Genomic DNA, 26084 nt, shown 5'->3' with positions numbered 1-26084 from the left:
TGATTTTCAGGATAAGTTTATCATTTTTTTTTGTGTACATACCCTTACAAAAAGACATGTTTTTTTATGGCAATTTTCATTAAAGACCCTTAAAACTAACTACACTCTATATTCCTAACTTGATAAAATACGCCACTCTTGTTGTCTTTAATTGATTTTAGTTCAAAGGGGGAGTAAACATTTTTAGGTGCACTTCGCGCACCGCCCTAATAAATCCTTGAAAACACCACTTCATGAAAAATTGACAGATTTTTAAAGTGCCATTTGAAGAGGGTAGGATGTTGATATAACTTTTTAGCTTCTCTTTAATTCACTACGGCTGTCAGTTCGTAATGCTAAGGGGGAAATGTGATTTTCTCAACTGCAATTAAAGATAGAAGGCTAAAACTTAATGTTAACATTCCCATCATTATGGAGTATAACTAATAACTATTAAAAATTCATGGAGGTCGGACTGCTTTTCAGGACGTTTTTGGTTTGAACACAGTAATAGTGTTTGACTGATTATGACGTAACAAAAAAAAATTAGCCAATGAGAGGCCACTATAAATTTTACCATTGGTCAATAACGGCCTCTCATTGGCTAATTTTTTTTGTTACGTCATAATCAGTCAGACACTATTACTGTGTTCTTTTGTTTTTTTTTCTTTCTTGTATCTTTCAAAATTCCCCCATTGTTTGGTCCAATCAGGGATAAGGGATAGGAAACCTGGCCATAAATTAGGTCTCGGCCTGGTTTTGAAAGGGATCATGCAACTTTTACCATTTGCCTAATTTAATGACCTTACTGGCGGACGGCTCATATTGGCTACCGCTCTAAACCAATAGTGTTCTGTGATTTGGGCTTGTTTTGTATCAACCAATCACCAATTGGCGGCGCCAATAGGTGATTGGTTGATACAAAACAAGCCCAAATCACAGATGGCGGAAATTTTAGAAGCAGACAATTCTAGAAAAAATAATGATTTCATCTGCTACGAAAAAATAAATATAAATGATGTTAGATCACATTAGTTTAATTATTAAATCTGCTTAGAGTTAAACATTAAAAAAGGGCCATATAGAAAAAACAAAAATAACGGGATTATTTTTTTGGAAAGAAGGTAGCTACAAATTTTCATTTGGTAGTTTTTAAATTAGATGTTGTATTTTGAATTTTAAAAATTTAGTACGGAATTGATACAACACCTTAACCATAATTTTTGTACAATACAACACAGTATAGATATATCATTACATTATGGTATCCAAAGAACTTGATAGAATGTTACCCAAGTGCATATTTATTTATTTATTTTGAATTTTAATTAGCAATGAAATTTTGAAATAAAATTTTTACTCATTAATAAAAATGCAAATAATACAAACTAAAATCTGTCTGAGGGAAACCCAACGATAGCTTTCTGACAGTTCAAATTACCAAAGTAAAAGATAAAAAATTTTGGGAGAGAAAAAACTTCATTTTAACAAAAGCCATTAATATATAGGTTTATAAAAAGTTATGTTTTTTACTTTAAACTAGCTACCTGAATTTGATTCTATACTTTATCTACACACACACACACAGCTTTTTTATTAGCGTTTAGGACGAACCACTGCGTCATCCCAAAACTGGTTTATTAGGCCTAGGCTTGAAATAGGCCTGAAATAATATTTTCCTACGTTTCCCATCCCTTATCCCTGGGTCCAATTTACAAAATTATTGTAGCTAAGGTTATCAAAATCAAATTTCGGGTACCTCTCGTGACATTGCCTCTTAAGGGGCGTTTCATCGTATTTTCACAGTAGCTTTTCCCCTATGTATAGCTCCTGCGGGGCCTATTGCCTAACCCTGCGGGAAAATCACCTGACCTAACTTAACCTAGAATAACCTATTAAAAGCTACTGTGAAAATACGACGAAATGCCCCTTAAGAGGCGTTGCCATGAAAGAGACTATACCCCAAAGTTTTCCATATTTCTAAGAGATTTTTATATCTGTAGACGAAAGGACATATATTTTTTTTTTTTTTTTGTGCTTTGCTACTTATAGAAGTTGTCATCCTTGTTGTCATACAATAAAGAAATATTTAAAATCAGTTTTACATATTAGATAAATTTTTGGTAAATTATTTCCAAAATGAGTGTTTTTATCTCCCCCCATCCCTATTTTTTTTAATAGGGTTATACATCCTTCTTGCTAAGATTTTATAACATCCTCTTTCATCCATAAAAAATATTTTGTGGTTGGGGGTGGGGGGGGGGGGGGGGGGGAGGTTAAATTATCTTCTATACTTTTTTTTCGAAAATGCTTTTTAGCTCCCTTCCCTTCGGTCATTGCAGGGTGGGGGAAAGGGATGTGGGAGAAGAGATGGGGGGGGGGGTAAAGGAGGGGGGGGGGAGATGGGGGATAGAAATGGGAAATAGGGATGGGGAAGAAGGAATAAGGACTAGAAGGCCCATAATAAGAAAATCCCACCCCTTAAAACGCCCTTATTTAAAATTAGTATATATAATCAAAATGCCCCCCCCCCTAAGGGGGGGGTAAAATTTTACAAAATCTTCAAAATGCCCCCCCCTAGACAAAGTGCTTCGCACGCCACTGGTGAGACTATAGGTTATTTAGGATAAAAGTTTACTTTTGGTTAGTATTTCACATATATTTAATCATTTTTTGGATAGGTCTTAGGTTCAGATGCTGCAGGCTATCTGGATGGTGGTTTCTGGACAAGTAAAATAATTTCAATTTCTGTTTGAAGAATTAGAGATCAACTTATAAAACAAAATATGCATCTTTTTGGATGTTATTAACATAAATGAAGAAAAAATTAAAATAGGCCTCCAAGTTCTAAACTTGCAGACCTCCAGGTCCACTCTGGACAGGTTAGATATTTTTTTTATTTGAAGAGTTAGAGGCCAACTAATAAAACAGAATATGCATCTTTTTGAATGCTAATAACATATCTAAAGAAAAAATTTAAATCGGCCTCCAAGTTCTGGTCCTGTAGGCCTCCATGTCCACTCTGGACAGGTAAAAAATTAAATTTCTTATTTAAAGAGTTAGAGGTCAACTTATAAAAAAGAATAAGCATCTTTTTGGATTAACATAACATAACTGAAGAAAAAAATTTAAATCGACCTCTAAGTTCTGGTCCTGCAGACTCTGGACAGGTAAAAATCAAACTTCCCTCAATTGAACAGTTAATGGTATATTTGTTAAACAAAATGAGCTTATATTTGGATGTTCTTTATATATTTGAAGGAAAAATAAAATTGGCCTTCAGGTTTAGGAGCTGCAGGCCTCCAAGTGGACTCTGTACACGAATAAAATAAAAAATTTTAATTTAAGGAGTTAGAGGTTTATTAAACAACATAAGCATCTTTGTAGATGCTATTTATATGTTTAAAGAAAAAATGACAACCGACCTCCAGGTTTTGATGCTGCAGGCCTCCAGGAGGACTCTGGACAGGTAAAAATCAAAATTTCTTATTTAAGTAGTTAGAGGTTAGTTTATAAAACACCATAAGCATCTTTTTAGATGTTATTTACATATCTAAAGAAAAAATACAATTGACCTCCAGGTCCAGGTGCTTCAGGCTTCCATGTAGACTCTGTACAGAGAAAACCTGGAGGCCTAAACTTGAACTCTTCAAATAAGAAATTTGAGACTTTTACCTGTCCTGAATGAACCTGAACTTGGATCCCGATATGTTAATATTATCCAAGAAAATGCATATTCTGTTATATAAATAGACCTCTAACTCTTCATATAAGAAATTTGATTGTTTACCTGTTCAGAGTGGACCTAAAGGCCTGCAGGACCTGAACTTGGAGGCGGATTTATATATTTTCTTCAGATATGTTAATAAGATCCAAAAAAATACATATTCTGTTTTATAAGTTAACCTCTAACTCTTAAATAAGAAATTTGATTTTTTACCTGTCCAGAGTGGACCTGGAGGCCTGCAGTGCTTGACCCTGGGGGCTAATTTTCAATTTTTTTCAGATATGTTAATAACATCCAAAACGATGCATATTCTGTTTTATAGGTTGACCTCTAACTCTTCAAACTAAAAATTTGAATTTTTAAACAGAGTGGACCTGGTGGCCTGCAGGACCAGAACTTGTGAGGCCAATTTTAATTATTTTTTTTCAGATATGTTAATAACATCCTGAAAGATGCATATTCTGTTTAATAAGTTGATCTCTAAATTTTACAAATTTTTTTACCTGTCCAGAAACCACCTTTTAGCCTGCAGCACCTGAACCTGGAATATCCAAAAAAATTATTAAATATAAGTGAACAACTACCTAAAAGTAATCTTTTATCCCAAATAACTTATAGTCTCACATTGATACCTAGCCTAATAATCACGGAGTAAGCGAAAGTGGTAAAACTTCCCCCTCACCCTTAAGTTAATTCTATGAAAAATAACTGATATTTAAATCATAATCACAAACAAAAATATATTTTTAAGGATTTTCTTCATCTCTTTTTTACTGTAGCTAGAGCTTTATGCATTTTTGTCGTATCACAGTATCTTTTGAGCCCCCCGCAGGGGCTAGAAATAGGAGAAGACCTACTGTGAAAATGAGACAAAATGCTCCTTAAGAGGCGTTGTCACAAAACTGACAATATTCGTTTTTTGTTATATAAATGTAATATTATATAGTATATATAGTAAATTTTGGTCAAGTAAAGGTAATAATATATAGTATATATAGTAAATTTTGGTCATATAGTATGATATAGTATCCAAATTCATCCTATATAGTATAAATAGTATATATAGTATGCAGTGGTCGCCCTGCTTATGGTAGTAGGAATCAGTATTTTAAAAGGGGGGGGGGCGAAAGTGACACTTTTTGAAACCAAAACTAAAAGTCAAAGGAACTCAACTAAAAAAAGTGTTACAGGTCTGACATTTTGCATGGCAGTTGCTTTATAGGGGTACAATATGGAACTGTGAAAAAACGGCGGCGCAACCGCCGAAAACCGCCGAGAAAAGGCAACAAAAATTACGGCGGGAAACGGCGGTTTTCGGCGGTTGCGCCGGTGTTTCTTCACAGTTCCATATTGTACCCCTATAAAGCAACTGCCATGCAAAATCTCAGACCTGTAACCCTTTTTTTAGTTCAGTTCCTTTGTTGACTTTTAGTTTTGGTTTCAAAAAGTGTCACTTTCGCCCCCCCCCCCCCTTTAGGGTTTGGCCGGATATCCAGCAATTTTCAATATCCGGCCGGATATCCGGCAATATAATCCTTTATATTATACAACAAAAATCCCTGTTAACAAACAGTCACAACATTATTTCTTAAATTCTTGGTACCAGTGTTGCGGAGCCGGAGCCGGGAGCCGTGATATTTTGCTGGAGCCGAAATTTTTGTTAAAAACGGCTCCGGCTCCGGACTAGATAAATAAAGAGATTTTTTATAAATTATAATTTTGGAACTCTGTTTTGTATGTGCAAATGCCCTTTTTAAGTTTTTGAAGTCCATTTCATCCACAAATAAACTTTTAAAACCTTCAAAAGTCAAAAATAGACATGAGAAAAAAAATATGTCGAGTTTTCTTGATTTTAGGTCGGAGCCGGAGCCAAATCCGGAGCTGAAGCCGGAGCCGCCATTATCACAGACGGCTCCGCGGAGCCAGAACCTGAGCCGCACCAAAATCAAACTGCTCCGCAACGCTGCAAGTTGGTACTATATAGAAAAAGTAAGACTTGATGAATACCTGTCCCTAGCCCTAGGTCTATCTCTAGATCTGTCTCTATTGCTCCTGTCTCTGTCTCTCTCTTGATAAATACCTGTCTCTAACCCTAGGTCTATCTCTAGATCTGTCTCTATTGCTCCTGTCTCTGTCTCTCTCTTGATAAATACCTGTCTCTAGCCCTAGGTCTATCCCTAGATCTGTCTCTATTGCTCCTGTCTCTGTCTCTCTCTTGATAAATACCTGTCTCTAGCCCTAGGTCTATCTCTAGATCTGTCTCTATTGCTCCTGTCTCTGTCTCTCTCTTGATAAATACCTGTCTCTAGCCCTAGGTCTATCCCTAGATCTGTCTCTATTGCTCCTGTCTCTGTCTCTCTCTTGATAAATACCTGTCTCTAGCCCTAGGTCTATCTCTAGATCTGTCTCTATTGCTCCTGTCTCTGTCTCTCTCTTGATAAATACCTGTCTCTAGCCCTAGGTCTATCTCTAGATCTGTCTCTATTGCTCCTGTCTCTGTCTCTCTCTTGATAAATACCTGTCTCTAGCCCTAGGTCTATCTCTAGATCTGTCTCTATTGCTCCTGTCTCTGTCTCTCTCTTGATAAATACCTGTCTCTAGCCCTAGGTCTATCTCTAGATCTGTCTCTATTGCTCCTGTCTCTGTCTCTCTCTTGATAAATACCTGTCTCTAGCCCTAGGTCTATCTCTAGATCTGTCTCTATTGCTCCTGTCTCTGTCTCTCTCTTGATAAATACCTGTCTCTAGCCCTAGGTCTATCCCTAGATCTGTCTCTATTGCTCCTGTCTCTGTCTCTCTCTTGATAAATACCTGTCTCTAGCCCTAGGTCTATCTCTAGATCTGTCTCTATTGCTCCTGTCTCTGTCTCTCTCTTGATAAATACCTGTCTCTAGCCCTAGGTCTATCCCTAGATCTGTCTCTATTACTCCTGTCTCTGTCTCTCTCTTGATAAATACCTGTCTCTAGCCCTAGGTCTATCTCTAGATCTGTCTCTATTGCTCCTGTCTCTGTCTCTCTCTTGATAAATACCTGTCTCTAGCCCTAGGTCTATCCCTAGATCTGTCTCTATTACTCCTGTCTCTGTCTCTCTCTTGATAAATACCTGTCTCTAGCCCTAGGTCTATCTCTAGATCTGTCTCTATTACTCCTGTCTCTGTCTCTCTCTTGATAAATACCTGTCTCTAGCCCTAGGTCTATCCCTAGATCTGTCTCTATTACTCCTGTCTCTGTCTCTCTCTTGATAAATACCTGTCTCTAGCCCTAGGTCTATCTCTAGATCTGTCTCTATTACTCCTGTCTCTGTCTCTCTCTTGATAAATACCTGTCTCTAGCCCTAGGTCTATCTCTAGATCTGTCTCTATTACTCCTGTCTCTGTCTTCGTCTTGATAAATACCTGTCTCTAGCCCTAGGTCTATCTCTAGATCTGTCTCTATTGCTCCTGTCTCTGTCTCTCTCTGGATAAATACCTGTCTCTAGCCCTAGGTCTATCTCTAGATCTGTCTCTATTACTCCTGTCTCTGTCTCTCTCTTGATAAATACCTGTCTCTAGCCCTAGGTCTATCTCTAGATCTGTCTCTATTGCTCCTGTCTCTGTCTCTCTCTTGATAAATACCTGTCTCTAGCCCTAGGTCTATCTCTAGATCTGTCTCTATTACTCCTGTCTCTGTCTCTCTCTTGATAAATACCTGTCTCTAGCCCTAGGTCTATCTCTAGATCTGTCTCTATTGCTCCTGTCTCTGTCTCTCTCTGGATAAATACCTGTCTCTAGCCCTAGGTCTATCTCTAGATCTGTCTCTATTGCTCCTGTCTCTGTCTCTCTCTTGATAAATACCTGTCTCTAGCCCTAGGTCTATCTCTAGATCTGTCTCTATTGCTCCTGTCTCTGTCTCTCTCTTGATAAATACCTGTCTCTAGCCCTAGGTCTATCTCTAGATCTGTCTCTATTGCTCCTGTCTCTGTCTCTCTCTTGATAAATACCTGTCTCTAGCCCTAGGTCTATCTCTAGATCTGTCTCTATTGCTCCTGTCTCTGTCTCTCTCTTGATAAATACCTGTCTCTAGCCCTAGGTCTATCTCTAGATCTGTCTCTATTACTCCTGTCTCTGTCTCTCTCTTGATAAATACCTGTCTCTAGCCCTAGGTCTATCTCTAGATCTGTCTCTATTGCTCCTGTCTCTGTCTCTCTCTGGATAAATACCTGTCTCTAGCCCTAGGTCTATCTCTAGATCTGTCTCTATTGCTCCTGTCTCTGTCTCTCTCTGGATAAATACCTGTCTCTAGCCCTAGGTCTATCTCTAGATCTGTCTCTATTACTCCTGTCTCTGTCTCTCTCTTGATAAATACCTGTCTCTAGCCCTAGGTCTATCTCTAGATCTGTCTCTATTGCTCCTGTCTCTGTCTCTCTCTTGATAAATACCTGTCTCTAGCCCTAGGTCTATCTCTAGATCTGTCTCTATTACTCCTGTCTCTGTCTCTCTCTTGATAAATACCTGTCTCTAGCCCTAGGTCTATCCCTAGATCTGTCTCTATTGCTCCTGTCTCTGTCTCTCTCTCTGGATAAATACCTGTCTCTAGCCCTAGGTCTATCTCTAGATCTGTCTCTATTGCTCCTGTCTCTGTCTCTCTCTTGATAAATACCTGTCTCTAGCCCTAGGTCTATCTCTAGATCTGTCTCTATTGCTCCTGTCTCTGTCTCTCTCTTGATAAATACCTGTCTCTAGCCCTAGGTCTATCTCTAGATCTGTCTCTATTGCTCCTGTCTCTGTCTCTCTCTTGATAAATACCTGTCTCTAGCCCTAGGTCTATCTCTAGATCTGTCTCTATTGCTCCTGTCTCTGTCTCTCTCTTGATAAATACCTGTCTCTAGCCCTAGGTCTATCCCTAGATCTGTCTCTATTGCTCCTGTCTCTGTCTCTCTCTTGATAAATACCTGTCTCTAGCCCTAGGTCTATCTCTAGATCTGTCTCTATTGCTCCTGTCTCTGTCTCTCTCTTGATAAATACCTGTCTCTAGCCCTAGGTCTATCCCTAGATCTGTCTCTATTACTCCTGTCTCTGTCTCTCTCTTGATAAATACCTGTCTCTAGCCCTAGGTCTATCTCTAGATCTGTCTCTATTGCTCCTGTCTCTGTCTCTCTCTTGATAAATACCTGTCTCTAGCCCTAGGTCTATCCCTAGATCTGTCTCTATTACTCCTGTCTCTGTCTCTCTCTTGATAAATACCTGTCTCTAGCCCTAGGTCTATCTCTAGATCTGTCTCTATTACTCCTGTCTCTGTCTCTCTCTTGATAAATACCTGTCTCTAGCCCTAGGTCTATCCCTAGATCTGTCTCTATTACTCCTGTCTCTGTCTCTCTCTTGATAAATACCTGTCTCTAGCCCTAGGTCTATCTCTAGATCTGTCTCTATTACTCCTGTCTCTGTCTCTCTCTTGATAAATACCTGTCTCTAGCCCTAGGTCTATCTCTAGATCTGTCTCTATTACTCCTGTCTCTGTCTTCGTCTTGATAAATACCTGTCTCTAGCCCTAGGTCTATCTCTAGATCTGTCTCTATTGCTCCTGTCTCTGTCTCTCTCTGGATAAATACCTGTCTCTAGCCCTAGGTCTATCTCTAGATCTGTCTCTATTACTCCTGTCTCTGTCTCTCTCTTGATAAATACCTGTCTCTAGCCCTAGGTCTATCTCTAGATCTGTCTCTATTGCTCCTGTCTCTGTCTCTCTCTTGATAAATACCTGTCTCTAGCCCTAGGTCTATCTCTAGATCTGTCTCTATTACTCCTGTCTCTGTCTCTCTCTTGATAAATACCTGTCTCTAGCCCTAGGTCTATCTCTAGATCTGTCTCTATTGCTCCTGTCTCTGTCTCTCTCTGGATAAATACCTGTCTCTAGCCCTAGGTCTATCTCTAGATCTGTCTCTATTGCTCCTGTCTCTGTCTCTCTCTTGATAAATACCTGTCTCTAGCCCTAGGTCTATCTCTAGATCTGTCTCTATTGCTCCTGTCTCTGTCTCTCTCTTGATAAATACCTGTCTCTAGCCCTAGGTCTATCTCTAGATCTGTCTCTATTGCTCCTGTCTCTGTCTCTCTCTTGATAAATACCTGTCTCTAGCCCTAGGTCTATCTCTAGATCTGTCTCTATTGCTCCTGTCTCTGTCTCTCTCTTGATAAATACCTGTCTCTAGCCCTAGGTCTATCTCTAGATCTGTCTCTATTACTCCTGTCTCTGTCTCTCTCTTGATAAATACCTGTCTCTAGCCCTAGGTCTATCTCTAGATCTGTCTCTATTGCTCCTGTCTCTGTCTCTCTCTGGATAAATACCTGTCTCTAGCCCTAGGTCTATCTCTAGATCTGTCTCTATTGCTCCTGTCTCTGTCTCTCTCTGGATAAATACCTGTCTCTAGCCCTAGGTCTATCTCTAGATCTGTCTCTATTACTCCTGTCTCTGTCTCTCTCTTGATAAATACCTGTCTCTAGCCCTAGGTCTATCTCTAGATCTGTCTCTATTGCTCCTGTCTCTGTCTCTCTCTTGATAAATACCTGTCTCTAGCCCTAGGTCTATCTCTAGATCTGTCTCTATTACTCCTGTCTCTGTCTCTCTCTTGATAAATACCTGTCTCTAGCCCTAGGTCTATCCCTAGATCTGTCTCTATTGCTCCTGTCTCTGTCTCTCTCTCTGGATAAATACCTGTCTCTAGCCCTAGGTCTATCTCTAGATCTGTCTCTATTGCTCCTGTCTCTGTCTCTCTCTTGATAAATACCTGTCTCTAGCCCTAGGTCTATCTCTAGATCTGTCTCTATTGCTCCTGTCTCTGTCTCTCTCTTGATAAATACCTGTCTCTAGCCCTAGGTCTATCTCTAGATCTGTCTCTATTGCTCCTGTCTCTGTCTCTCTCTTGATAAATACCTGTCTCTAGCCCTAGGTCTATCTCTAGATCTGTCTCTATTGCTCCTGTCTCTGTCTCTCTCTTGATAAATACCTGTCTCTAGCCCTAGGTCTATCTCTAGATCTGTCTCTATTGCTCCTGTCTCTTTCTCTCTCTTGATAAATACCTGTCTCTAGCCCTAGGTCTATCTCTAGATCTGTCTCTATTGCTCCTGTCTCTGTCTCTCTCTAGATAAATACCTGTCTCTAGCCCTAGGTCTATCTCTAGATCTGTCTCTATTGCTCCTGTCTCTGTCTCTCTCTGGATAAATACCTGTCTCTAGCCCTAGGTCTATCTCTAGATCTGTCTCTATTACTCCTGTCTCTGTCTCTCTCTTGATAAATACCTGTCTCTAGCCCTAGGTCTATCCCTAGATCTGTCTCTATTACTCCTGTCTCTGTCTCTCTCTTGATAAATACCTGTCTCTAGCCCTAGGTGTATCTCTAGATCTGTCTCTATTGCTCCTGTCTCTGTCTCTCTCTGGATAAATACCTGTCTCTAGCCCTAGGTCTATCTCTAGATCTGTCTCTATTACTCCTGTCTCTGTCTCTCTCTTGATAAATACCTGTCTCTAGCCCTAGGTCTATCTCTAGATCTGTCTCTATTGCTCCTGTCTCTGTCTCTCTCTTGATAAATACCTGTCTCTAGCCCTAGGTCTATCTCTAGATCTGTCTCTATTGCTCCTGTCTCTGTCTCTCTCTGGATAAATACCTGTCTCTAGCCCTAGGTCTATCTCTAGATCTGTCTCTATTGCTCCTGTCTCTGTCTCTCTCTTGATAAATACCTGTCTCTAGCCCTAGGTCTATCTCTAGATCTGTCTCTATTACTCCTGTCTCTGTCTCTCTCTTGATAAATACCTGTCTCTAGCCCTAGGTCTATCTCTAGATCTGTCTCTATTGCTCCTGTCTCTGTCTCTCTCTGGATAAATACCTGTCTCTAGCCCTAGGTCTATCTCTAGATCTGTCTCTATTACTCCTGTCTCTGTCTCTCTCTTGATAAATACCTTCTCTAGCCCTAGGTCTATCTCTAGATCTGTCTCTATTGCTCCTGTCTCTGTCTCTCTCTTGATAAATACCTGTCTCTAGCCCTAGGTCTATCTCTAGATCTGTCTCTATTACTCCTGTCTCTGTCTCTCTCTTGATAAATACCTGTCTCTAGCCCTAGGTCTATCTCTAGATCTGTCTCTATTGCTCCTGTCTCTGTCTCTCTCTTGATAAATACCTGTCTCTAGCCCTAGGTCTATCTCTAGATCTGTCTCTATTGCTCCTGTCTCTGTCTCTCTCTGGATAAATACCTGTCTCTAGCCCTAGGTCTATCTCTAGATCTGTCTCTATTACTCCTGTCTCTGTCTCTCTCTGGATAAATACCTGTCTCTAGCCCTAGGTCTATCTCTAGATCTGTCTCTATTACTCCTGTCTCTGTCTCTCTCTTGATAAATACCTGTCTCTAGCCCTAGGTCTATCTCTAGATCTGTCTCTATTGCTCCTGTCTCTGTCTCTCTCTTGATAAATACCTGTCTCTAGCCCTAGGTCTATCTCTAGATCTGTCTCTATTACTCCTGTCTCTGTCTCTCTCTTGATAAATACCTGTCTCTAGCCCTAGGTCTATCTCTAGATCTGTCTCTATTGCTCCTGTCTCTGTCTCTCTCTGGATAAATACCTGTCTCTAGCCCTAGGTCTATCTCTAGATCTGTCTCTATTACTCCTGTCTCTGTCTCTCTCTTGATAAATACCTGTCTCTAGCCCTAGGTCTATCCCTAGATCTGTCTCTATTACTCCTGTCTCTGTCTCTCTCTTGATAAATACCTGTCTCTAGCCCTAGGTCTATCTCTAGATCTGTCTCTATTGCTCCTGTCTCTGTCTCTCTCTGGATAAATACCTGTCTCTAGCCCTAGGTCTATCTCTAGATCTGTCTCTATTACTCCTGTCTCTGTCTCTCTCTTGATAAATACCTGTCTCTAGCCCTAGGTCTATCTCTAGATCTGTCTCTATTGCTCCTGTCTCTGTCTCTCTCTTGATAAATACCTGTCTCTAGCCCTAGGTCTATCTCTAGATCTGTCTCTATTGCTCCTGTCTCTGTCTCTCTCTGGATAAATACCTGTCTCTAGCCCTAGGTCTATCTCTTGATCTGTCTCTATTGCTCCTGTCTCTGTCTCTCTCTTGATAAATACCTGTCTCTAGCCCTAGGTCTATCTCTAGATCTGTCTCTATTACTCCTGTCTCTGTCTCTCTCTTGATAAATACCTGTCTCTAGCCCTAGGTCTATCTCTAGATCTGTCTCTATTGCTCCTGTCTCTGTCTCTCTCTGGATAAATACCTGTCTCTAGCCCTAGGTCTATCTCTAGATCTGTCTCTATTACTCCTGTCTCTGTCTCTCTCTTGATAAATACCTGTCTCTAGCCCTAGGTCTATCTCTAGATCTGTCTCTATTGCTCCTGTCTCTGTCTCTCTCTTGATAAATACCTGTCTCTAGCCCTAGGTCTATCTCTAGATCTGTCTCTATTACTCCTGTCTCTGTCTCTCTCTTGATAAATACCTGTCTCTAGCCCTAGGTCTATCTCTAGATCTGTCTCTATTGCTCCTGTCTCTGTCTCTCTCTTGATAAATACCTGTCTCTAGCCCTAGGTCTATCCCTAGATCTGTCTCTATTACTCCTGTCTCTGTCTCTCTCTTGATAAATACCTGTCTCTAGCCCTAGGTCTATCTCTAGATCTGTCTCTATTACTCCTGTCTCTGTCTCTCTCTTGATAAATACCTGTCTCTAGCCCTAGGTCTATCCCTAGATCTGTCTCTATTACTCCTGTCTCTGTCTCTCGCTGGTTCTCGTTTGTCCTCGCGTTTCGCCTTCTTATCATTGTCCTAAAAAAAGTAGGTAAAGGATTTATATACATTATACAATCTATATGCAAAGTAGAACGATGTCTGTCTGTTTGTTTGTAGTGAAGGATCTCGCTAACCGCTAAACCGATCGGGTTCTCCTTTACAGGGTAGCTTCTTATAGGTCCCGGGGGGTGGGACACCCCTAACCCCCCAAAATATGAAAAATCCCTCCCCCCCCAAAAAAAAATAGTTTTTTTCTTTTCAAAACTAAAATTAAAATAGAGGGGTCGAATATCCCCCGTCAAAAAATTCCCCCCCCCAAAAAAAAATATTTAAAAAAAAAATTTCTTTAAAATCTAAAACACGAAAAATTAGTTTGATCAAACCTCTTGGGGCAAAGCCCCTGCAGGCTAAAGGCGAAGCCGCTAGTGTATTAGAATTAATCAAGGGAAAATCTTAGGCGAAACCACTTAATACAAAGATAGAGAAATTATTTCTTAAATTGCATTGTTAATACCTACTCTTTATTTATCTCATCGTATTATAATCAGCTTTCCTCTGATATAAAATTAAAACCAGTTTTGTTACCCCGAGATGCCGAAGGCACGGGCTAACAAAACTGTTAGGTATCAATCTTTTGATTGTAATTTTGTTGTTTGTAGAAAACTGGGTATAATACGAGTCTATACATACATAATTTTTCAGTATGGCTTAGAACCGCGGATATTAATCAGTTTCAAAGCCATACTGGAAATTGTATTCTTTGTATTTAAAATAACTACCTAGGTAAATATGAAATACAGAAAGACATTTCATTGAGAAAATTTAATTTTCCTCTTTTCTATTGTTGGCTCAAGTTTTGTGAAAATTTACGCTAAACTTTAGTTTCTCAAGAATATGCAAGGAGTAAAAGATGCGTTGGTTTATTTTTTTTTAAATTAGGAAAATCAATCCGAAAACACTATGAATGGAAGACTATGAATAATGAATATAGAGTTTTTAGTTTTAAAGAATATATTATTAAATTAGGAAAAAGTAATCTATCACAAACATTCATTTTATAGCAAAGCCATTTATAGCAAACCCAAAGAAACAGAGAATTTCTTAAGGAAATGTAGAGGACAGGCTTGTTTTGAGAATAGCTGCGCGCCTCATAATTATAATGTCCTTGAATTAAATCTGTTTTAGGTAAATAATAAAAATTACTTTGTATTATCATTTGTATTTGTGATTCCTTCCCCCAAAATATATGTACAAAAGGAAGGAATATATTATTATCCTATTTAACCCATCCTAATTCTGTGAATCAAGTATTGTTTTGTCTCTGTATAAATAAACTTGTATACAGAATCTCTGTTTTATTGGGGATTGAAGCGAATCTTCTCCATAATTACACTGAGTAACGTAGGTCTGTTGTGTTCCGACACTCGTGCTTGTCACGCAAAGAAACACTGGTTTACCCATCCAAGACGAAAGATTGATAAAGCAACTTTGTATATTACGCTTACAATTTTTTCATATTTTCTCACCTATCCCATACATATTCCTGACTAATTTATTTGAATATGAAAGTTCTGTGTATAAAAGTTAAAGCCAGTCAAACTTTGAAGCAAAATATTTTGTAATTGTGCAAAGTTTCTTCAAGATTTCAGGTATTAACATTATTTCATTCATTTAGGTATGATTATTTTTATTTAGAACCGGTTCTCAGCTATACTGACAAATTATACCTACATACCATCGTATTATATTCAGTTTCTACAACCATAAAAATGTACAATCAGAAGATTAAACCCATTTTTTAGCCCAGAGATGGCAAAAGGATTTTAATCTTATAATTGTACATTTTATATCCGCGGTAAGTTGTTTATAATATGATGCGATAACTATTTTTAAATGCAATTGACAGCATGTCCATTTGTCAGTGATTCTTTCAGCTTTTTGCAACTAAAATTGATAGTGGATGGTCAAATTACCACCAAAGGGTGTAGCCTCTAGTTGTATAAAAGAGCGTTCAAGAGCATATATCAAAACTGAATGATTCCCAGACAAGATTATACATTATTACCTAATCCTGACAGTTAATGGCAGGTGTCCTAAGTAAATCCAAAGCAACGAATTAAAAATCTAGTTGGATAATTCTTATGTAAGGGGGGGGTCCGTAATGACATCTATTCGTAAACCGTGAGCAAAATGGTCTAAATATTTAGCTAGACCCTTCAAACTTGGTATATAAGCCTAGTCCTCAAATTCAGAGCTAAAATAAGCATTAGACTAATCTGAAGCTAGCCCCAGCAGGCTAGGTTGGTGGCCCGCAGGGGTTAAGTGCATTTTTTCCAATATATATCTTGTTATATATCAAAATATAGGTTTTTTAGGTCAAGAAACTCAAATTCTCAGCGAAATTAGCATTAGACTAACCTGAAGCTAACCCCCCCGGGCTAGGTTGGTTTTCTGCAGGCCTTAAGAGAATTTATCTAACCTAACCTAAAAACTTACTTATATTTTTACAGGTTTTTTTTCTTGAATAAACTGTGTCTATTAATGAGGACTTTATTTAAGATGATCCAGCAAGTCGGGGACTGACCCCCAGCGGGCTAGGTGGGTGGCCCGCAGGGGTTAAGTGCATTTTTCCCGATATATATGTTGTGATACATCAAATTATAAGTTTTTTAGGTCAGTAACTCAAATTCAGAGCTAGAATTAGCATAAGATTAATCTGAAGCTAGCCCCAGCGGGCTAGGTCGGTGGCCCGCAGGGGTTAAATGCATTATTTTCTAATATATACCTTGTTATATATCAAAATATAGGTTTTTAAGGTCAAGAAACTCAAATTCAGAGCTAAAATTGGCATAAGACTTACCTGAAGCTACCCCCCGCGGGCTAGGTAGATTTTCCGCAGGGCTTATGTGCATTTTACCTAACCTAACCTAGAAACTTACTTATTCTTTTGGTTTTTTCCTTGAATAAACAGTGTCTATTAATGAAGACATTATTTTAGATAATCCAGCAAGTTGGGGACCGACCCCAGTGGGCTAAGTGGGTGACCCGCAGGGGTTAAGTGCATTTTTAAAAAGTATGTGTTGTCATACATAAAATTATAGGTTTTTAGGTCCAGAAATTCAAATTTAGAGCTAATAATAGAATCAGACTAATCTGAAGCTAGCACCTGTGGGCTAGAGGGGTTGCCTGCAAGGCTTAAATGCATTTTATCTAACCTAACCTAGAATCTTACTTTTTAAAAGGTTTTTTAATTGAATAAACTGTGTCTATTCATGAGAACATTATTTAAGATGATCCAGCAAGTCGGGGACTGACCCAGGCGGGCTAGGTTTTACTTAGATACACAGTGTTCATTCCTAAAGCCATCATTTAAAAGATTCTTCATACAGGAGGCTGACCCAAGGAGGCTAGAAGAAAGGCCCGCAGGGGGTTAATTAAAATTTTTCAAAAGTATTTACTGCATCAAACTACAGTTTTAGTTAGGTCAAGAAGCTAAAATAAGATTTTTCAGATTCCGATGATTTGAGATAAAAAAATTTGAGTTTCTTGACCTAAAAAGCCTAGGTATAATTTGATGTATGACAACACATACTTTAGAAAAAATGCACTACACCCCTGTGGGCCACCCACCTAGCCCACTGGGGTCGGTCCCCAACTTGCTGGATTATCTAAAATAATGTCTTCATTAATAGACACTGTTTATTCAAGGAAAAAACCAAAAGAATAAGTAATTTTCTAGGTTAGGTTAGGTAAAATGCACATAAGCCCTGCGGAAAATCTACCTAGCCCGCTGGGGGTAGCTTCAGGTAAGTCTTATGCCAATTTTAGCTCTGAATTTGAGTTTCTTGACCTTAAAAACCTATATTTTGATATATAACAAGGTATATATTGGAAAATAATGCATTTAACCCCTGCGGGCCACCGACCTAGCCCGCTGGGGCTAGCTCAGATTAATCTTATGTTAATTCTAGCTCTGAATTTGAGTTACTGACCTAAAAAACTTATAATTTGATGTTTCACAACATATATATCGGGAAAAATGCACTTAACCCCTGCGGGCCACCCACCTAGCCCGCTGGGGGTCAGTCCCCGACTTGCTGGATCATCTTAAATAAAGTCCTCATTAATAGACATAGTTTATTCAAGAAAAAAAACCTGTAAAAATATAAGTAAGTTTCTAGGTTAGGTTAGATAAATGCGCTTGAGGCCTGCAGAAAACCAACCTAGCCCGGGGGGGTTAGCTTCAGGTTAGTCTAATGCTAATTTCGCTGAGAATTTGAGTTTCTTGACCTAAAAAACCTATATTTTGATATATAACAAGATATATATTGGAAAAAATGCACTTAGCCCCTGCGGGCCACCAACCTAGCCCGCTGGGGCTAGCTTCAGATTAGTCTAATGCTTATTTTAGCTCTGAATTTGAGTTCCTTGACCTAAAAAACCTATAATTTGATGTATCACAACATATATATTGGGAAAAATGCACTTAACCCCTGCGGGCCACCCACCTAGCCCCCTGGGGTCGGTCCAAGACTTGCTGAATCATCTTAAGTAATGTACATATGAATAGACACAGTGTATTTAAGTTAAAACCCTAAGAAAAAATAACTTAAGGTAAGTTTCCACATCAAAATAGACTAAAAAAAGCCTAAAAACCCCATTTCCGCAGGGTTTTTCTTACCTAACCTTACCTTAAAATAAAAAATTTTGGATTTTTTTGCCATTTAGATGTAATACCTATAGGACTAGGCTTATATACCAAGTTTGAAGGGTCTAGCTAAATATTTAGACCATTTTGCTCACGGTTTACGAATAGATGTCATTACGGACCCCCCCCTTTTGTCCTTGAAAGTATTTACGGATGCCTATTTAATACTTAATAATATAAATCTATAGGTAAATCTGTTTGTTTTTATAGATCACTGAACGAGTTAGACCCTGTATTAAAGGAAACATATGACATTCTTGGTTTTTGTAAGGTTATAAATATGTAAAATGTTGAAGGATAAATAAAATTACTAAAGTAAAACTATATACCTATACCTATCCATGAAATAATAGCGACCATAAATTGAATATGAATTGCTGCCTTATAAACAAAGTTTTATCATATTTATGTTTGTTGCTTTTGTAATACAACTTTTATAACAATCATATTTATCAGGGATCTAAAGGGATAAGACAAATGCTCGATAAATCAAAGTACATCCCCAAAACGTAAATTATTAGTTGAAACGTTTGAACGTTTTCAACTTAAAAAACCAACCAATCAAAACTCAAATCAAGACCCCAAAGTTGTTAAGATGACGAATAAGAAAACTTTATTTATTATAAAACTTTGGGGACTTGCGACTTTTCTTTTGGTTTAGTTAAACTAACACCTAGTCATTTATCGCATCGTATTTTAGACAGCTTTCCGTGGATATCATATGAAACTGAAATATTATAAGATTAAAACTAGTTTTATGGTATAAATCTTGTAGTTTTATTTTAATATTCGTGGAAAATTGTCTGTAATACGATGCTATACTTGAAATTTCAGAATGGCTGAATAATACGGGCTCTAATCCAGCAAATATTTATCGGTTTCAACGCCATAGTGGAAAAGATTTTACCAATAATCAAAAATGTTCTAATTACCTTAGATCCCCTTACTCGCATTATTCTGCCATCAATTTCTTTCTCATCCATAAACTCAATTGCTTTCTTCACGATGTCCGCGTTAGCTGCTTCAGCAAATGCAAATCTAGCAATTATAAATTAAAGTTATTAGGTTGCAATTAAACTAAAAAACGGTGTAGTGGAGAGGCGACATTCTGTAGATTACAATTAGTGGTTGAAACGTTTGGACACTCAACTTAATGACCAACAAATCAAAATTCAATTACAGTTCTCAAAGTTGTTAAACCAAGAAATGAAAAAAAAACGTTATTATAAAACTCCGGGGACTAGTGTAATAAACAGCCCAATGTCCCATCCCTCCCTGCCAATGAGCTCACCAGATCATCACATCAAGTCAGAAAAACGAAGAGAGCCTTAAAAAGCTGCTTAAACAGACAAACAGCTTTCTGCATTAGAGGGAGGGTTAAAAAATCATTAAAAATGACACAACATGACCTACAATTAATCTAAAAAGGCCAAAAATAACCTAAAAATGCATGGATACTCAAACCTAAACTGTGCATTTGATTGATATTGATATATTGATTAAAAATAAATTTTCATTTTGATCTAAATGTCATCATTTGAAGAACAGATGATTTGTGCTAAGATGAGAAGGTTCAGAAGATAAAAAAAATGTAGGAAAATTGTTTGAAGATGGAAAATAAACTGAATTAGATTATGAAAAACAAATATCAGAACAGAAAATAATCTTTGAAGAAAGATCATTTTATTACCCAACTAGCAGCTGCGCACCTAGCATCTAAACGAAGGGATGTGAAAGGGCAGAAAATATCCTAAAGCCATCTTAGGACCTAAAGGGACTTCAAAGTAATGGAGAACCATATCGGTTCAGCGGTTAGCGAGATTCTTCCCTACAGACAAAAATATCTTACTACTTTATATAATTGGATTAGAACAAAGATTTCAGGAAATGAATGTCAATACCTATAAAAGGTATTTTAAAAAATGTCTTGATTTTTTTTTATATTTAAATTATCCTATCTATTTGTTTTTCATATTCCAGATTGCTGCTAAAACTTACACTTTGTGACCATCACACTTCATCCTGATCTGCTTCACTTCAATGTTGTGCAATTCAAAAAGACTTCTGAGCTGAGCCTCGGAATAGTTGGCAGGATAGTTGCCAATGTAGATTTCATGATCAGGCCTGGGGCCGCCGTGCAAACATTCATATTTCAATAAAAAATATTGAAGATACAGTCTTCCTACTTTGGTATCTTTTAAAGGAAAAACATATTTTCAAGATGATATTGTCTAAAAAAAATCATGAAGTTTCTGACAAAGAGCTCTGAAAAGAACCTGAAATGAAGATTATAGACCTACACGGTGTCTAAAAAAACTATATATTCCGGTTTTGGGAAACAACCAAAGGAGTATGACTAAAACAATAATAGGTTCATATTATCTATTAAAAAAAGCTTTTCCTAAAATTAGAATGTTTTTCAACCTACACTATTCTAATACATAAAGATATATATTACAACTTTAGGAATCATTTTCAATCCACTGTTTGTATTTAAAAGCGTATCAAACAATATACTTGGAGACGTTAATTTAACCTTTTGTTACTTTCATAGGTAGTAAATACAAAATAGATTATATGTTACTACAAGTTAATTTTTATCGCAGTTTTAACAAATTAACATAGGTATACATTAAACATATCAGAGCCGCCACATTTTTAGAGATATTGAAAATCACCAGAACTAAACCTAATTTATATATTTCCATACTTTTTCTGGTTGTTTCTCAAAACTAGAAGAAACAGTACTTCCTGAGTCACCGTGTAAACTTCTGTGACTAGATGGTAACTTGTTAAAATGAAGATTTGCATCAAGATTAATTAGAGATCTATAAATCTAATCAATCTTACATGAAGAAATGGTGAAGTATTAAAAGAAAACAAGGGCTTAACTTCTTTTTTTACCTGACGTTCTTGCAAAGACAAAAATTTCTTTTTCAAAAAACAAATACCTAAACCTTTAAGTAAAATTCTGGCACTTTTTTATATCTTGAAACTTCCTTTTTTAAAAATCCTGGAAAATTAATGATAATTGATGAATAGAATTGTTTTCCTGTCGGGGGGAGGTGAACGCCTCCGCTTAGCTGGTGGAGAAACTGCTCTGCCTCTAACCATGCGGCCACGGGATCGAGACCTGGTGCGGGGACGTCGCCTCGGGGGAGATCTGCTACGACGACGCTAAATACGGGAAATGCAGGATTTTCATCTGTTGTTGTAAATGAGGACAAATAAACACATGAGAAGATTTTCAACTTTAAATAATAACTTTCCCTTTGTTACCACCCAAAAGATAATCATTTATTCATTTAGTATCATTATAATTTGAAAAGTATTTTCAATACTAATTATCCTTTAATGGCCGATAAATTGATGTACATTTCGAATGATGGCACATAAAATAACCCCTTATATAGATTAAAATGAGAGTTTGAAGCGTTAGAACACTCAACTTAAAAGCCAAACAATAAAAATTTAGAAGTGACCCCAAAATTGTTAGGCTAAAAGTAAGAAAACATTATTGTAAAACTTTAGGGACTAGTGTAATAAACAGCCCATTGTCCCCTCTCTGCCTTTATCACAGTGTACATTCTCATTCTAATATTTACTTACCCTTTGATCAGTATCTCTACTCATCCTTCCCCCCATCATGGGTCCAGCTTGCTAAAACAAGAATAAAAATTAACCAGGGATCTAAAGGGATAAGATAATGGTCGATAAATTGATGCACATCCCCATTCCCCAATAAGGATGCACAAAATTATCCCTTCTGTAGATTAAAATTAGTGGTTGGAACTTTTGGACAAAAAAGAACAAACCATTCAAAATTCATTAAAAGTCTCCAAAGTTGTTGAGTCAACCAATAAGAAATGGTTATTATAAAACTTTCGGGACTAGTGTAATAAACAGCCCAATGTCCCCTCCCTCCTTGGAAATAAAGTTTGATCTTAATTGTTTTTTTAACTTTGACTCTTGAGTAAACTACCTAACTAAAGACATAGGTAGCTAAATATTTGAAATTAAATAAAAACTTCACCATTACATTTGATAATCCTGTTGAATGAAAAATTGTAAACCTACCGGAACAATATTCTGTTGCATGAGAGCTCCCACGAGATTGTTAACCAGGGCCATGGGATTATTCATCATTGCCGCGCCATTATCCCAGGGGTTCAGTGGAGCTCCCCTAATTACAAAATATTATGAGCCAAACCATAGAAGTAAATATATACTTTTCATTATTTATCAGAGGGAGGGGGAGGGGATGTGTGAGACGTGTGTGCGAATTTGTAATCAGACCTTAAACATTAAGAAACAAACAGAGTTACATTTCTTGGAATTTGGCATGGCAGTTAATTTCATATGGCACTATGATATGTGGTTTTGTAAAAGTGAAGGAAGGAAAAAAAGTGCATATTTTCAGTTTCCTTTTATAAATTTTAAAACACTCATATCATGTCATATTAAGTACCTAGGTAATTAACATTAGAATTTTTTTTTGTATTAATTAAAAGTTTTACAGCAGCAAAAAAATGTTCTTTTCTATGGTGAAAAAGATTTGCCTTTAATTGACCAAAATATTATCTGTTACCTTTGCTGGGATTGGTGGGACCCTCTGGAGGGTTGATTGTTGGAATATTTAGGATATGGCATTTTTATCTGAAATTTATATAAAAATATAGATACTAATAATAAATGCAAATTTTTTCAATAAAAAAGTAAAAAATTACTAAAAAAGACTAGGAACAAATGTTATAAAAAGCATTCATTTTAAATTTTTTTGCCACATTTGAATATCGATTTTCTTGCCAAATTTAAGGCCAACTTTCTTCAGATGTCCGACTTGCTCAAATCCAAGCTTTTTGTGAAGTCTGAAAATTAAAAGTAATTCACAAGGACAATTATGATAAAAAGGGTGAAAACTAACCGAAGTAGCGAATATATAAATTGGATGTCTGTCCATATTTGATACCAGAGCGAAGGGCTGTTTATGACACTAGTCCCCAAGGTGTTAAAATAACGTTTAATTATTCGTTGGCTTTAAACTATGGGGCTTAGGTGAATTTTGAATCGTTGTTTCATTAAGTTAAGTGTTCAAACATTTCAACCACTACTTTTAATCTATGGAAGTTGAAATTTTGTGTATCATCATTGGAGATGTACATTGTACATCATTTTATCGGCCATTGTCTTTTCCTTTTATCATAAGCCCAGAAGTAAAAAAAGATTTCTATCAATCTTGCTAACCACTGAACCAATTTCAATTTTAGGTAAGCTTTACATAGCCTCCGGGATGGTGTTAGGCTATTTTTCTTCTATATTAAAGTTTTAAGCCCGAAAGAGCCAATAAAAAGATAGAAAAAAACTTGCCTGATGCTTGAATCATTGGGATAAGTGATAATTCCAATAGCAACATGAAAATCTTTTTCTATTAAGATGTCCATCAATTTTGAATAAAGTGTTTGTCCTATTCCCTGGCAATAATGATCCTTGTCAACATAAACAGTTGTTTCTACTGTGTGTCTATAGGCGCTCCTGGAGCATTGATATTTAAACCATCCCTCTAATAAAGTAAAAAGATCTATGTGTGTACCGAAGGATCTCGCAAACCGCTAAACCGATATGGTTCTCCTTTACAGTGCAGCTTCTCATAAGTCCTGTGAAGATATAAAGATATTTTGAATGAGGGTACAACCAAGAGAAATCACAAAAAAAACATGATATCTAACCCCAGCGAAAAAATATTTTTGGTGCACTGCTGATCTTAACATAGATTGAAAAGAAAACATTTTACGTACCCTTAGAAGCCTCTCTAAAAGGCGTATCCGCTAGTGAAATATGAAGAAGAAAAACTTTAAGATACCACTAGTGGTTTCGCCCCAATACTAGGCCGTTTGCTTTTAAGGGACTGTGTTGCCGGGAAATAGCCTAAAACCCAACTTATAAACTTGTTTTGGAGATCTTTTACTCCAGACAAAAACATACCAACTTTCTTCACTTATTCAATTTAATGATTAGCTTTCTGAAAATTAATATCAATTTCCTTGCTTTAAACTCATTAGCATAGGCGTAACCCTTATTTAGGAAAGAAAAGCTATATAATTTATTCATCTAATTAGTAATTACTAGTTAGGTAAATATATTTTTGTGACTTCTGTCATATATAATCCGTACTATAAAGTAAAAGGATGTTTGTCTGTCTGTTTGTACCAGAGGATCTCGCTAACCGCTAAACCGATATGGTTCTCCATAACAAGGTAGCTTCTCATAGGTCCTGGGAAGGTTTGTAACTCTTTTCGGATACCACCACCCTCCAAAAATAATCCAATAACAAATTGCTTTGTCGAATTTAACTCCTTAAGTGCTCCTAAAGACCTCTAGGGGGCGTAGCCGCTAGTCTATAAAAACTTTACACAAGAAAAGAAAAAAAAACTAAACATCAACTTTATTTATATTAGGTAGATGCTGAAAGTGTAAAATTTTTTTTTATTTTCTTTCCTTCCTGAATTCTAGATTCTTTTTCATAAACAATCCAAGGAAAAGATTCTAACACTTTCGTCATTCTTTCTTTCATCTCTCTATATTCTAAAAAACATTACACTTTTAGGATGTTTAGTAATAGTCAAGATTGTTTATTTTTATTTAAATGAGGGGGGCTGTGTTAAAATAAGAAAATATTTCATATTTATACTATCCACTTATATACAAAGTAGTAAGCTTTTTAGTCTGTACCTAGCGAAGGATCTCACTAATCGCTAAACCGATATTTTCTCCCTCCTAAAAATACTCCCCCCCTCTTCTAAAAAATCTGTATAACCTAAAATGAAACTGCAAGGGAACATCCCAAACAAATGAAAAATGCACTCGATCCTCGATCAAAACAATGAAAAATATATAAGAGCGCGCGCTAAAGATCTCGGTAATTAGCTGTCGAACCGGTTGGGCTCCAATATTCAGGAAATATTCTTCTCCCGTGGTAGTTTTAAGCTATTTACCAAGAGGAGTTTCTTCAAAGGTTGATGTTGAGTTACTGATATAATAATTGTAGAGGTCACAAATTTGCTTCGCATCTTCTAAAGTTGCAATTCGAATCATTTTTCTTTTAAATAATATTTCTCTATTATCTTTAAAACAAAAATAGATTGATAAATTATCTAAAGCTTTATATTTAAACATAAAAATCATGTATAATAATCTCATAACTTTCAAAAAAATATATTTGTTGTTTGATTCTTTAATTCATAATTTCATACACAACTGGAATCAGGGTTGTCAATTTTTATAAATGTTAAACTACTTAATTTAATAATTGCTGCTATAAATGCCAGAATTCTATATTTTTATGCTTTCCAGTTTCTTATAAGTTAAACACAATGGATTTTCTAAAAAATTGAAATATTTACAGTTGTAACTACCGTGTAAATGGGAGCTCTGATGTTTTTGTCGTTAAAGGAAAAATATAACAAACCAGTTAGGCAATTGTCTATTATAGCTGTAATAGCTGCTCGCCCCTAGAGGCCTCTAGATGGCCCCATAAGGCGAGGGGAGGTAGTTGACCCCTTACCCCACACCTCCCAGAAGACCTGAGGAAGATACCCTGAAGAGGAGAACCCGATCGGTTTAGCGGTTAGAGAGATACTACGGTACAGACATATAGATATCCTGTTACTTCATTTTAAGGATTTGTTACTGCCTATGTTTATAATTTTGGAATCAACTTATCAAGGACGGAAGTTTGGCAACGCTGTCGGGAACCTAAATCCAGAATGCCGCGCTTTTATACAAATATTTAAATGTCGTCATTACCAAATGTAAATAAATAACAAAATTGAAAAAAAAACATATTATTATGATTTGTAACTATTTATTATTAAGGACGTATATTAACTGATAGGTCATTGTCTTATCCCTTCAGATCTCTGATCATGTC

At 36.9% G+C, this 26084-nt stretch overlaps 1 protein-coding gene across 10 annotated transcripts in view; it reads right to left on the bottom strand.

Moving 5' to 3' along the window:
* LOC145305817 (uncharacterized) overlaps window positions 1-23716 on the bottom strand; it is a 31779-nt gene extending 8063 nt beyond the window's left edge. For 9 of the 10 annotated variants that reach the window (XR_013874718.1, XR_013874722.1, XR_013874744.1 and 6 more), the window contains exons 1-8: window positions 23525-23715; window positions 22746-23025; window positions 22235-22340; window positions 21767-21817; window positions 21213-21334; window positions 20156-20284; window positions 19090-19195; window positions 13382-13485 (exon numbers count right to left, since the gene is read on the bottom strand). Coding sequence is in view for 2 of the 10 variants with exons in the window: in XM_080147643.1 (XP_080003769.1) it covers window positions 13382-13485; window positions 19090-19195; window positions 20156-20284; window positions 21213-21334; window positions 21767-21817; window positions 22235-22340; window positions 22746-22807 (680 nt within the window). In the remaining 8 variants the exon portion in view is untranslated. Of the gene's footprint in view, window positions 1-13381; window positions 13486-19089; window positions 19196-20155; window positions 20285-21212; window positions 21335-21766; window positions 21818-22234; window positions 22341-22745; window positions 23026-23524 lie in introns of all 10 variants that reach the window. The other variant, XM_080147668.1, reaches the window with a different exon arrangement.
* Between the last annotated feature and the right edge of the window lie 2368 nt (window positions 23717-26084).

This window comes from Acartia tonsa, chromosome 2 (genome assembly GCF_053477335.1).
Source record: "Acartia tonsa isolate MP-2025a chromosome 2, ASM5347733v1, whole genome shotgun sequence".
Lineage (NCBI taxonomy): Eukaryota > Metazoa > Arthropoda > Copepoda > Calanoida > Acartiidae > Acartia > Acartia tonsa.
The sequence above is the reverse complement of the archived record's forward strand: the minus strand, read 5'-3'. Positions and strand labels throughout refer to the sequence as shown.